The following is a 14644-nucleotide window of genomic DNA, read 5'->3' as shown; positions in this document are numbered from 1 at the left end:
GTCATGGCGGCCAATGTCGGCGCCGTCGAGACATCGGACAATTGTCGTGTTATCGCGATAAATCCTTACCTTATCTCGCGAAGATTTCGATCGCCGTAATAAAACACGACGAGATTTGAGAATCCAACGGGGAAACTCGATCTGTATGTTCCAATGAAAGCCGGTCATCGGCAGAAACGCGATAACGCGACTTGCGCTTGACGCGTGTGTATCAATATAAGTGTCAATGTTATCGAGATTCACAGAAGAAGATAGACTCGATGTAGACGGTGATCACGCTGGCACGTTGACGTTAAATAATCCCGAGTGTAAGGCTGAGCGGATCGGTGACAGCGATGCGTTCCAGCATAACCGGATTACGTATTCGCGTCTCGTTTATTCGACAGAAGGCGGAATCTTGGCACGGGGAGAAACGAAGAATGGAGCTCGGCGGCTGTCATCGGTCGGCCGCAGAATTCGGTCGCGCAGTTGACGTGAGAGACGAGGTTGTTGTCATTGTTAGGAGCGCGGTGAACGGGACGAGAGGAGCGCCGTATGTACTTCGGGTGTAACTCGGCACGACCGGCTCGTTAGGGACGACCAGAGGCAGGTGAATGCATTGCAAAGGGCGAATACGTTGTCGCTGCCGCCGTGGTCGTCGTCGTCGTCGCCGCCGTAAGCCGTGACCCGGCTGAGAAAACAATGTCGAGGATGAGAATGGCTGATAATGGCAATGGTAGGCGACACTCGAGGTGAGATCCACCGGGTGGAGCATGCCGTCAAGGCTCCCGTTATGCCGTTGACTTCTCACGAGGATATCTGCTCGCAAGGAGTAGCGGTGGATCGCGGTAGAACCGGGCCGGTCGGAAGGAGTCGTCGAGGAGAGGGAAAAGAAGGTGTCGTCTCCGGCCCGGAGCCGGCACGTTAAGATCGCGGTGGTAGCTTGGGAAAAGCCCTCGCTCTGGAAAATGAACTCCATGCTATATACTCTGTACGGGTTCGCGATATTCTTCATGATATTCTGGTCGGGCATGTGGGTGGTGCACGTGTTGGCGTTGATCGCGGGCCGTTGGAAGTTGCATCGCAAGGTGAACCAAGTTCCGAGCTACGAGACGCCGCTGCCGGGTGTCTCCGTGATAAAACCGTTGATGGGGGTCGATCCGAACCTCTTCGCCAATCTCGAGACCTTCTTCACCATGGAGTATCCCCGATACGAGCTTCTGTTCTGCGTCGAGGACGACTCCGATCCCGTGTTGATGTTGGTGCGCAAACTGATCGAGAAGTACCCGGAAGTCGAGGCCAGACTGTTCGTCGGTGGTTGCAACGTGGGAGTGAATCCGAAGATCAACAACATGCAGCCGGCGTACGAAGCCGCGAAGTACGAGCTCGTGCTGATCAGCGACAGCGGCATACGCATGAAGGAGGACACCCTGTTGGACATGGTGAATTATATGACCGACAAGGTCGCCTTGGTTCACCAGATGCCGTTCACCTGTGATCGCGAGGGTTTCGCCGCAGCTTACGAGAAGATCTTCTTCGGCACTGTGCAATCGCGCATGTATCTGGCCGCGGATTTACTCAGGATAAACTGTCACACGGGGATGTCGGCGTTGCTGAGGAAGTCGACTTTGGACGAGGTCGGCGGCTTGAAGGCTTTCGGTATCTACCTCGCGGAAGACTTTTTTTACGCTAAATCGCTGACCGACCGCGGCTGGCGCATCACCGTGTCCTCGCAGCCGGCGCTGCAGAACAGCGGCCACTGCGAGTTGGACACTTTCCGTGCGAGACTGCGACGATGGGCCAAACTGCGGGTGGCGATGTTACCCACCACCATTGTCCTGGAGCCGCTGAGCGAGTGCTTCGTACTGGGTGGTTGTGCTTCTTGGGCAGCTAGTGTGCTATTCGAGTGGGACTCCCTAGTTTTCTATTTGGTACATATACTCCTGTGGTTCATGTTCGACTGGACGTTGCTGTGCGTCGTGCAGAACGGCCCGTTGCCGTTCAACAAGCTTGAGTTTGTGTGCGGCTGGCTGCTCAGCGAGACCACCAGGCCGTATCTTTTCCTTCAGGCTGTCCTGGATCCTCTTATACAATGGCGATCGCGCGTCTACAAGCTCAAGTGGGGCGGCGTCGCCGAGGAGGTTAAAGCGAAAGTCAAATATTAAGAATTTAAGCGTATGCTTGTGCGTGTGTGTGTGTGTGTGTGTAATTAGATTATTATAAAAAGGAGACGGAACAATGGTCTTTTTTTCTTAACCTGATCTAATTATCAGTGTGCGTAATTATACTAGGCGTTTTAGCGATCCCGCATTTGTATTAATCTCTTGCCGCTGACCGCAGGCTTCTATATATTATTATTAGACCACCAACTCCCTCGTATGTTGTATCGAGAAATGGACCCTGAAAAATATGGATCGCGTACTATTTATTAAAGTAGGATAAAAGAAGCGTGACGGTGGATTAATGTGATACAACCAATCGGATGTGATTGTCATTACTAGTTACATGATGATTCTACATATTTTTCGGAGGCATATATTTCGTAGGAGTTAGCGGTCTGATAGTATGCGGAAGTGTGTGGCACTGATACGTCGATTTGAAATAACAAGATTTTCGTTGAAATATCACGAACAAATTAACGTCGAGAAGAGAAACATCAAGAAGGTATTTCATTCTGTTTTCAATGATTTTTGACCGAAATCTTCCGACTCTTCACACTTGATCGAGCAAATTGCAGTATTCGATATTTCACGAGTCAACTAAGTTTGAAAAAAAAATATCACTTGCAATTTTTATCGTAACACAATCGGATAAAAATTTGAGAGGAAGCTTATGATACTATGAGAATGTGTGATGTTTAAAATACCTCGTGTACTTACGCTATACGTGGTTTTCGATGCGTGTTTCAGGCTGCGCGTAAAACGATTCTCAATCGCAGCTTCGCCGATACGGATGTTACATTTCTTTATAATTGTACAGAAAACAATAGAATTATTAACTAGCGCGGTAAATCGCGGACAACTACGCTGTCTTGAACGTTTCATCGTCAAGCTTTGTTAATGACCATTTGTTGAATAGAAATTTCGTATGATTATTTTAGAAGTGAGAACTTCATTCGATGAGGCAAGATTGGCCGGATTGATTTGCACGAAATACAGCCGGTATTCATAGTCGAATCCTATACATAAGACCGTCTTAAATTTATCTTCAAATACTGTACGGCTCCTTTGCATTGACTACAGAATATCTTGAAATGAACTTAAGATGGTCTCAAATATACGATCCGACTATGAATATCGGTCTTAGACTGTAAGATCTATATTGTACTGGAGTAAGCCTTCATGCCGAAGAATAGGTCACGTAAATGTTGATTAGATCGCTATCTTTGTCAGCGATTCATTTATCGATTGGTTGGGCGGTGTAGCGTCAACCAATTGATGAATCGCTCCAACAAAGACAGCAACCGCAAAGACACAACATTTATGTGCTTTTTTCGAAAGTTCACACTTCGGTATGGCGTAGAGTTCGCTGTACTTACACGCGTAGTTGCCAGGAGAAACACTTTGATCATCATTTCAATGAAATCGTGCGGTACGCTCAATATAGTGCAACGCTCGGTGAAAAGAATACTTATAATGGTTTTCATTATAGTAAGTATAACTAGTCGTGATCGAGTATGCAGATCGGGCGGTGTCGGTTCTCTTTCGTATCGATATCGTACGTGTATTGTCTTTCCACGCATCGGTTATGAAACCGCATTCTATGTAATTAAGGCGAATCAATGGCAATCGAGGATGTCGCTGGTGAATAGGTCATTTTGACGATGAATTAAGAAATTGTGTAAAGTATTATGTAAGCGTGAGATATGAAATCCGGTGGAGCGTGGTTTTTGTTTGTAAGGTTAATTATCGAACTCCCCCGATCTCTTTTAATTCGGACTTATAATAGGTGTAACAAGCCCTCGGAGCTTTTTGCTCCGAGCAATTAAATACAACGTGATTTCTGACAGAAAACATTTCCCGCGCCGCCGAAAGTTGTAGTAGGATTTAAATCTTAAGAATCGCAAAGTCTGAGAATGCTGGGATTCGAAATGCTTTTTGCTAAAAATTATGTTACATTTAAAGGTCTGTTACACCTATTGCAGATCCAGCTTTACAGATTCAGATGTATACGTATATCGTGAAATTAAAATTGGAATATATTGAAAATACACTCTGTATTACGCATTCGACGTGTATATTTTTTCTATTCGATTATTTTCACCGAGATGCGGTGATTTGTTAGTGTGTTGACCTCTAGAGGTTAACATCATCTGTGACGATTAATGACTTAGAGTAGGATACACTTTGTGTTGCAAATGCTTCGAAGCGCCATACAGACTAATCGTATTCTTTATTTAAACACTTCAGAGCGTTTGCAGTTTCAAGTAGATCGTACTCTTGGAAACTCGATAATACGTCACTTGATGTGATCATAGATCTGTTCTTTGTCGCTAAACTAATGCACACTCTCGGAACTTGAAAAGAAACACTGATATATTGCTATGACGTCGTGTAAAGAAGAGGAAAATAGAATTTGTGCGAACTAGTGCAGCTAATTCAGCTATAAAGAGCAGGCCTAATATTTCACGTAAACCCACATACATGTATATATATGTATATATATAACTATTGTCATCTTTAACATTTCTTAAACTAAGTGAGATATCAAGATTCCGTTACTTTGAGATTGTATAGTGGTTAGGGGAATGTATTTGGATAAAAAATAACTTGACCTCGAGTGGATGTGTCAAGATAAAATGAAAGTTATCTTCATTTTTTTATGGAATCATACTTTTTTTTAACACAACTCGATTCCTCTGATCATTCTGTGTATAAAAGTACTAACAAGAGAATGGTACGTATTGACGCACAAGAGTCGCTTTGAAACTGATATTAACGTATAGAGGACAGTTTCAAAGGCATTGCTACCAATTCATTATCATCGGTTTGTCCCGGTACTCGAGAAATGGGCCCATTTCGTTTCTAAAACCCGCCTGATAACGAGTTTGGGAATTAACCACAAACAGCAACAAAAGGAAAAACAAGTCTTATCTCGCTAGAGACGATCTGTTCTGACCACTGAACAGCCTCTATGATACTTGACGGGCCCCATTCACGCAACCAACTTGTTTTTCCCTTTGCCGCTGTTTGTAGTTAATTCCCAACCTCGCAATTTCTCGAGTACCGGGACGAATCGATGATAACGAATTGGTAGCAATGCCCTTGAGACTGCCCTCTATACGTTGATACCGGTTTCAAAGCGATTCTTGTGTGTCAGTACGTATCATTCCCTTGTAAGATAAGATAATCGAAAAGTGATTATTTTTTTAGATACTTTATTTCTTATTCTGATATTTTTAAATATAAGATATGAAATATCTTATAAAATATTTGCTTTTCGATAACATCATCTTAACGCATTTATACGTTGAAGGGCAAATTGAATAGTTCACTTTAAACAAATCTAGAAGATTTATCTTAAAATCTTACAATAAAATTCATTGCATTTTGCAAATGCACCAATGTATAATGATTAATCCATTTCGTTCCTTTGTTCCTACATAGGAACAGAAAATTTACTTGTCTTAAAAAATTTGTTTATTTATGATAAAGGTATATGGCCTAGATCTTTTTACTGAAATATAGTTTAAACTTCTGCCTTTCAGAAAATAATTTCACTCAGCCACTATCGATCACCTCCAGCGATAAATGGAGGTGGAAAGTAACCGTGCAAAACACCTTTTTAATTCATTATCTCTTTCTTTTTAATTCATTATGTCTTCTTTTATCAACTAATTAAAAAGAATAAAAAATAAAAATTTAAAAAACAATGAGGTATTATTGCCAAAAGTCCAAATCGTCGAAAATGACGATTTCCGTTATATGATTCACTAGATGTACATCAAGCGTCACTCAAAATAAATATTTCGACTATTTTCTGGTCGAAAAACAGCTGGTCGGAGAACTTTGATTTTAAATTTTTTGAGTTCCTTGAGTCCCAATTACTCTGAAATGTATTTAGATCTCATGGATCTGAAAATTTTCACAATCCGGGCCGGAATAAATTAAGACTCCTGGATCCTCGCTATGGCTGTTCTTTGATAATGTCAGAAGCAAGAAATTATAAATGTTGCCAAAATATATTACGACATAATAGAAGGGTATATTCCTCTTTTATGTTCACATTAGCGGTGTGACATCATAATAGTGCACTGTCGCAGCCGTTTCGAAATTATTTGGATTGTTCTTTTTAGCTGCACCGCAGAATTGGTGCAATAAGTTAAAGTGAGACGAGTATATCTTGTCCTGCTTTAACTTATTGCACCAGTTCAGCAGTGTAGCTAAAAAGAACAGACCATTTGATATTGCTAGCAGCACTATGATGTCGTATTTCGGAATAACATTGCTGTGGTTGCAGTGGACTGTAACAGCCGCGATGTAGAGTTCTAAATAAATAGAGAAGCAATGAGCGAGGGAAACCGTCTGATTGGCTAGCCAAATCACGTGATTCAGCGCCATATTGCTTCCACTTGTGGATGAATGATCGTTTCAGCTTGTTCTCTTGTCATTTAACTTTTCTGCCAATTCCAATACACGGCCATGAGTGCCTAAGCTATGCTTCACGCGTCGTTTTGTATTAACCTGCTTTCTTTTTTATAATCCATAAGCCAGCTTCCGAGAGCAGCTAACCTGCTTTGACGTCTCCTACTGTCGTATGCGGAGAAACAAAATGGCGGCTTTCGATTATCACACATATCGATCGCACCTATCGCTTCTCTATTTATCCAGGACTCTAACGTGATTGACAAATACCGGTTCGGTGTTCCGATATTCTGTCAGTACTAAAAATCTATAGTATATGTAACATAAACTATAGATTTCTAATATCAGCGATAAATTTCGGAACGTAGCTTATTTTGTTTCTAATCTAATAAATTCATTTTATGCACATGTTTGTACGACGCCATATTGCACTGCAACTGCTTTATTTCGAGAGTTGCAGTCAGACTTCTATACAATACACTAAACTGCTGCTTATCAGACATAATTATTATGTAAATTGTACGTAAATTCCAAAATCTATGCGTGAAACAAGAACGTAAAAGCCTGTGTTCTAAACAACTTACCGTTAACAAGTCAACTTACTGGTAATTCTGAGTAAATTTTTGCTGTAAAAATGCATAATTATCGATTTTTCCTGACAGAGCATTATTATTATCGATGTTTATGATACAAATGATATTGATAATGCTCATATCTTTTAAACTTGTTAGCGCGCTAACGTTGTTGTAAACGCGTTCCGAATATGGGCTAAAAGAATGCAGTTGTCTGTTAGTACTTGAACGGTTATAAGTTATAAAATACTTAAAGAAATATATCTCATAATCTTTATGATTTATATTTAGACACTCTTTCAGTTATCGGCACCTTAACGGCACTTTCGTGTGAAAAGCAGGTCAAACAATATTTCCAAGTTTGTAAAGAAACTTCTTGTTACTTTGGAATTCAACATGGCGACGTAAAATGTAAACAATTCTCATTTTTTGTGCTTTTATTTCGCGCATGCACTGTGTCCCAATTTTGGTACATACTTTTAGAGTACATAAGGCTAATATATGAGAGGTATACGGTTTAATATATTATATAGAAATCTGTGTTTATGCAGGAGTGTAGTGACAATTTGGCTAACATTTATGACGTCATTGATGGAATTAGATGCTATCGTAGCACACTACGTGCTAATAACGGAACAATTTTTCAATACTGTCAATGTATATCACACTCGTAGAGATAAAAGAATATACACACGAAATGACACTCATGATCGATTCGGTATACTTGTAAAAGTACCCGAATACTTTCCTTTAACCTCAATCATCAATAAATAACTAAAAATTAGTCAATGTCGGAACTTCAAGTATTTTAAACATCAATATAACGTGCGTTTTTAACTTATTTTTGTTTTTCATAATTTCTGTTATATTAATGTTATGCTTATTGATTGTTCAGGTTAAAGGAAGCGTCCGGACTTTTTATAAGTGTGCTGAATCAATCATGAGTGCTGAATTAATCATTTTACGCATATATTCTTTTATCTCCACTATACTATAATATACTATAATATACTATAATATATTTTGGTATGCAATTTCTCGTTTCTGACGACATTAAACAAAAATAATCGCAGCGAGAGACTAGGAGCCTTAATATATCAATAATTGATTTCTTTTATATTATTATGTAGGAAAGTATTAAGATGATGTTACCGAAAAGTGAATATTTTAAGTGATATTTCATATATTGTACTGGAAAATATTAGAATGAAAAGTAAAATACCTCTAAAAATATTCACTTTTCGATAATCTTGCTTTAGTACTTTTATACGCAGAATGAATAGAAGAATCGATTTGTGTTGAAACAAAAATTATGATTCCATTAAGTAAAATAAAGGTGACCTTTATTTTACTTCGACGCGTTTATTCAAGGTCAAATTATTTTTTATCCAAAAATGCATCCCTCTCACTACTGTACAACCTCAAATTAATAGGATCTTGATATTTCAATTTAAAGAATATTCAATTTGGCAATAGTTATTGCTTCACTTTGTGTGTGTGTGTGTGTGTGTGTGTGTGTGTGTGTGTGTGTGTGTGTGTGTGTGTGTGTACAAGGTATCTCAAACCGTTCTCGGTTCCCGTGGTGTACAGGTAGAACGGGTGAAACTGAACAGAAAAGTCATGTACCATTTTGCAAAATTCACAATAGTCAGCGAGGAATTAATTTTTTGTCTGAGCTAATAAACGTACGGAAAAAAGCAGACTGGATATTGTGTAAAGAAAAATGGTTTACTTCTGAAAATCTAGCAATGATAAGCATTAATTGATTTCTAAAAGTGAAATAACGCAGCAAGTAGCGAGCGTCATGTCATACAGAGTTGTGCGCCGAAAAGAAACACGTCTCTCGCCATTAGTTGATACTCACCGTTGCTAGGAGATCTTCAGAAGTAAGCCATTTTTTAAATATAGTCTACCGTTTCCTGTACCATGATGAAAATTCTTTTTCTTTTTTCTAAAGATTTTTGATTTTCCCTAAAAATTGATCTTTTCAGAGAAAATATAATATTTTTTTGAAATTTTTCAGAAAAAAGAGAAAATAAAATATAATACTTTTTAAGAAAACATTATTATACATATGTTTTCCTTTAATCTTCTCTGTTCTAATATTTTTCATACAAAAATGGACCTTTCATGTTAAAATTATATTTTCCATAATTTTTATGAAATTGAAATATTCTGAAAAATATTGAATGATTCATACGTTTTTTGAAATTATAATTTCTCTTACAAAATCATATAATTTGGTAGGAAAAATTAAAATTTCATGCTATATTCACAAAATAATTTATTCCACTTCAATTTTATAAGAAAAAATTTGGAAAATATAATTTTAACACAAAGCGTCCACTTTTATGTGAAAAATATGAGGCAAGAGAAGATTAACAGAAAAATACAATGTTTTCCTAAAAATTATTTCATTTCATTTCTTATTTTTTCCGAAAATCTTAAAATTATCCTGAAAATCTCTGATCTTTTAACGAATACGAAGTAGCTTGACAAATTCTTTATGTATTCTGTTATGTGAAGAGAATTTCAGAGTTTATTGGATATTTTGGTTATTTCACAGGCAGTCCGCAAACTCCAAAGGATGTCCTGAGCATATTCTTGGTCGGGACTTCCCCAGGACGTCCTTAGAAAGTTTTGTAGAGGTCTACTCTGTTTGCATATAGACGAAAATAAAGATTTGATTATTATATTACAAATTTCGTAAATTTGTATGAAAAAGTTTAAAATGTTTTTTTCTTTGTATGAAAAGACGAGTTATGAAGAAAAGTTAGGAATTTTTAGTAACAAATTTTTGTAAGGGCACATAGATGCAAAAAACATTTTGAATTAAATGTTTATCGAAATTGTATTTATTATGTATTTCTAGAAAATACATTCTGGTTTTATACATTGCTTATATTTGTTTATATATGGTATTATTTATATATTGTATTATTAAACATATACTATATTTATAATGTGACATTTGATTACCGAAACAACCTTTTGGAACTGTACATATGAATGTACATATGTATGTATGTATATATGAATGTTAGACAAAATATACTTAGAGAATATCAGTAAGTCTGAGCAATTCATTGTAATTCAGAATGATTTTGAGTAATTCGGAATAATTTTGAGGAATTCAGAGTATTTTTTAGTAATTCTGAGAAAGTAAGATAAAGTCATTTTAACTAATTCTTAACTTTCATATATTTATAATGATAAATTCTAATCATATATTTTTCGTAAAAAATTTCAATATTTTGCAAAAATATTTAGAGAAAATAAAAAAATTTCAGAAAATATCAGAAAGTAAATAGAGATTTTTAGAAAAATGCAGTTTTTTTCAAACTCAATCAGTAAAATATTTTTTCTGATTTTTTCTATATTTCTTTGAAAGTGCTCCAATTTATAGACTTTTTCATAGAAATTTAGGAAATTATTTTCACCAGGGTACGTTCATTAGCTCAGATAAAATAATTAATTCTTCACCAACTATGGCGAATTTTGCAAAATGGTACATGACTTTTCTGCTCAGTTTCACCTGTTCCACCTTATGCCATAGAAACTGAGAACGACTTGGGACATTCGGTATATATACCCGCGTTCGCACGCATGCATGTACGCGCGCACGCACAAAGAAAGAGAGAGAGAAAGACATCAAATATATTCTATATATATTTGTGTGTGTGTGTGTGTGCATGGGTGCGCGCATTTATATGAAATATTATCACATTATGTGAGATGTTATCACGTTTATACATATAGAATGTCCCATTGTAATTTACTTTCCCAAAACATTTTTATTTTTGATTGTAGAAAAAATGCTTCAAATAAAAGTTGTATGGTTTCGAGGTGAATATAATATCGTGGCCTTAAATTGTACCTAGGTGGCGTTTTTCAAGATTATTTTAATGTTAACGTTATGTTTTTTAATGGATTCATATAGTTCCTTCAACATAAATCGATTCCTCTATTCATTCTGCATATAAAATTATTAATAAAATCATTGAAAAATTAATACTAATTAGATATTTTATTTCTTATTCTGATATTTTTCAACAGAAAATATGAAATGTTTTATAAAGTATTCACTTTTTGATAACATCACCTCAACACTTTTGTATGTAGAATGATCGATGGAGTCGATCCTTGTAAGCAAATATAGAAGAACCTTAAAAAATCGATGCATTTTGTAAATGCATTTTTTTGTAAATGCAGCAGCGGCTGCATATTTTTTTGGTTATATTTGTTTTACACGCTTTCATGCTAAAAGCATCATTTTATCTTTTTTCTCATATACTGAGGAATAAAGGTAGAATAATATTTTCAGCACGAAAGTATGCAAGACGAATTTAACTTATGTATGACCGTGGCCAGTCAGTAAGTAATAAGATCACTACCAGGGCTCTTATAGTTGAAATAATTGCGTATACGTGTCACTACGCAGATATAATTATAGCATAAAATAGCTGCGCAACGACACTTACATATAGGTAACCATATTTCAAGAATAGGAGCCTAGAATGATATTTATAGATATCATTGACGCAGTCATAACTTAGTACGTTTAAATTTTATCGTTTCATCAATATTAAATTCAAATTATGGAAACGACAGAAATACTTTAGCGCAACGTTATTTGCAACGTTATGACACTTCCATTTCAATATTATCGAAATCTCTAAATCAGGGTCAAAGTTTGTTCATAATAATGTTGTATAAAACATGAAATACGATACATTTGAATGTGTTACATGTTGTTGAATATCATTATAATAACCATTATAACATCGTAGTCATTATAATAATCATTATAACATCGTAGTAATGATTTTTTGCTTACTGGGATTAAAAGCAACTCAACAACAGATGATATGCAACGAATATTGATATAATGTACATTACTGTATCAGAGATGCCGCGACTGTTTTTGGGTTTTTAACCAAATATTATAATAGTTAATCTAAATGACAAATTACTTGGAAAAATTCAAGGAAATTAAAATAAAGCAAACAGAAATATTAAATTTAAAGAAATTTTTTTTCTGTGCAGGTCTTGTACTAGCCCAGGTAGAACAGTCATATAAAAGTCATAAAAAAAAGTAAAGCTAAAATTATTGAAATATTGAAATAAAATGTCATCAACCTTCCGATAATATTATAATGTAAGATTATATTATAAAGTTAATGGTATATACTAGTAATATTTTCATTAAAATGTATACGATTGTAAACTTTCTATAATCTTACTGTAATGTTCAGAGAGTTGTGAGATATTTTGTGCTGAAAAATATCAAAATAAAAAATAGAATATCTCGAAAAGTATTAGTTTTTTGATAGTCTTACTCTAGTATACTTACTCGAAAAGTATTAGTTTTTCGATAATCTTACTCTAGTATTTTTAATACAAAGAATGAATAGAAGAATCGATTTGTGTTAAAGAAACTATATGATTCCATTAAAAAAAAATAGTATTAACATGAAAATGATCTTGAAAAACGCTACCCAAGTGTAATTCAAAGTCACAATATCTTCCTTCCCCAATGTGTCCCCCTTGCAATCCTACAACTTTTGTCTGAAGCATTTTTTCCGTAATCAAAAATAAAAAAGTTTTTTAGGGAAAGGAATAAATTAAAATGGAACACTCTATATATAATATGTATCACGTGTGTGTTCGTGTATTTGTGTATATATTCATACGAAATGCGGTAATAAGATTATGTGACAAGTCCCTTATTAATTTATTAGAACTATAGTTGCATTGTATTTATTGTTAGAAGTGTCGATATATTTTTATATACTTATGTTGTTTTGATTTTTGTGGACAAACCTAATCTTCCATGGAAAACGATCTTCATTTTTATTAAATGCAGAATATTCTTATTTCAAAAAACAGAAATAATACCAGCATGAATCTGTATTATGTTGAAAATTTCTTAAGTTTGAGCAAGTATTATTTTCTATATTTCTGTTAAATTATATATGTTTATACATGTGCTACAAAATTTTTAAACAAATAGAGAAAAATACTATTTGTAAATAATAAAATAAATAATATTTGTGTTTGTGACATCTCTCAGATTGTATCGACATTTAAAATATTTATTGAAAATATGTTCGATACATTATAAAAAAATTAATTTCAATATAATGTCCAATTAATAAATGCTTCCCAGAAAATGGTTTTACGTAAATTTAAACGTTCCTTCATTTTCCCTTATTTTTTCGACTTGCTAAAGAATAATAAAATGCTTAAAGATCAAGATTTATATGTTTGCAAATCGTATATTATTGATTCGCCATAATGCAGATTACTTCGTACGATATAGTTCATAAACACACACACATACACACATATGTATCCTGACAAAAAATCACGAATGATGTAAAAGGTTGAAAAGTTTTCTGTTATCGGTTTGCTTTTTTTCTTTATTGAATGAAATATTAGTACTTATATTCATCGCATACTTGCGATACATCAGTATCAGAAGAATGTTTTAAAGCGTCATCGTCGTGCGAATAACGTTATTGATAAGATAATCAGCGATTACGCCAGCTATATGTGTAGTCATTCGCTGATGAATCATATCGAGCTGTAAGACGATATCGCATAGATAGCAATGACAAACTATCGACTCACTACAGTTTATCAGTTTAAATTTATTCTTTGTAGATTAGACCAAACAATTATTTGCCTTGATATTCCTTATTTTTCAGTAACTAAATGTCTTACAGGATCATAGCCTTCGTTGAACGAAATAAAAATTATATTATTGCACACTTCTATCACATTATAAAAGAACAAACTTAACTTATTTATAAATTTATTAATTAATTTAATTTGTTGGTCTTGTATGTGATTTTCCTGTTTTTTATTATATAGCAGAACATGATCGGATTCGCATCTTATTTCATTTTCTATTTTACTATATAATATTAATAAATATATAATTTTGTTATTATAAAGTGATAATAACGTGACTCAATATTTCGGTGTTGACTTATGAAAAGAAAAATTAGTTCGTCTTTATCTTCGATAACGACCTTATTTTTATCTGTTGTTAAATAATTATTGAATCTTGTCGATTGACACATCGAATTCTGTGAATATTACGTATACTAAGCAAACAGTTACGGCAGATGCTTATTTAACTTTCGGAAAATGTTTGAAATGATTTGCGACATTATTACATACATGATGTAATTTATGCGTATTACGTTTGCTCGAACAAATTGATAAATTTATAAAACGCGAACAATAGAGTACCAAGTACCGAGCCAGTTTATATAATTTCATACCTTTTTTTTAAACGTTTCTTATTGTACATTTTCATGTCAAAGAATTTGTATTTATATTTCTGTACATACTCCGTAATGAGGAGAGTTTTAAGAAAATGTAAACGTAATTCTTTATATAATTACATGTTACTTGTAACAGTAAAATAAAACTGCTAATCCAAGTGTATACGGCCAGTACAACAGTAATAGTGTAAAATACGCTGAATATTTGCGAATA

At 34.9% G+C, this 14644-nt stretch overlaps 1 protein-coding gene across 1 annotated transcript; it reads left to right on the top strand.

Annotated features, from left to right (window-relative positions):
* Window positions 1-5327, top strand: LOC106751827 (ceramide glucosyltransferase). Its single transcript, XM_014633019.1, has one exon. It carries the CDS (start codon window positions 948-950, stop codon window positions 2142-2144), a length of 1197 nt encoding a protein of 398 aa, XP_014488505.1. The 5' UTR covers window positions 1-947; the 3' UTR covers window positions 2145-5327.
* Window positions 5328-14644: the final 9317 nt, after the last annotated feature.

Source organism: Dinoponera quadriceps, unplaced genomic scaffold (assembly GCF_001313825.1).
Source record: "Dinoponera quadriceps isolate SergipeBrazil2010 unplaced genomic scaffold, ASM131382v1 scaffold179, whole genome shotgun sequence".
Lineage (NCBI taxonomy): Eukaryota > Metazoa > Arthropoda > Insecta > Hymenoptera > Formicidae > Dinoponera > Dinoponera quadriceps.
Note: the sequence above shows the minus strand (reverse complement) of the source record. Positions and strands in the feature narration are given on the sequence as shown.

Excerpts from the sequence above, each read along its gene's own strand:
- LOC106751827 (XM_014633019.1), top strand. The coding sequence starts at position 948 with ATGAACTCCATGCTATATACTCTGTACGGGTTCGCGATATTCTTCATG.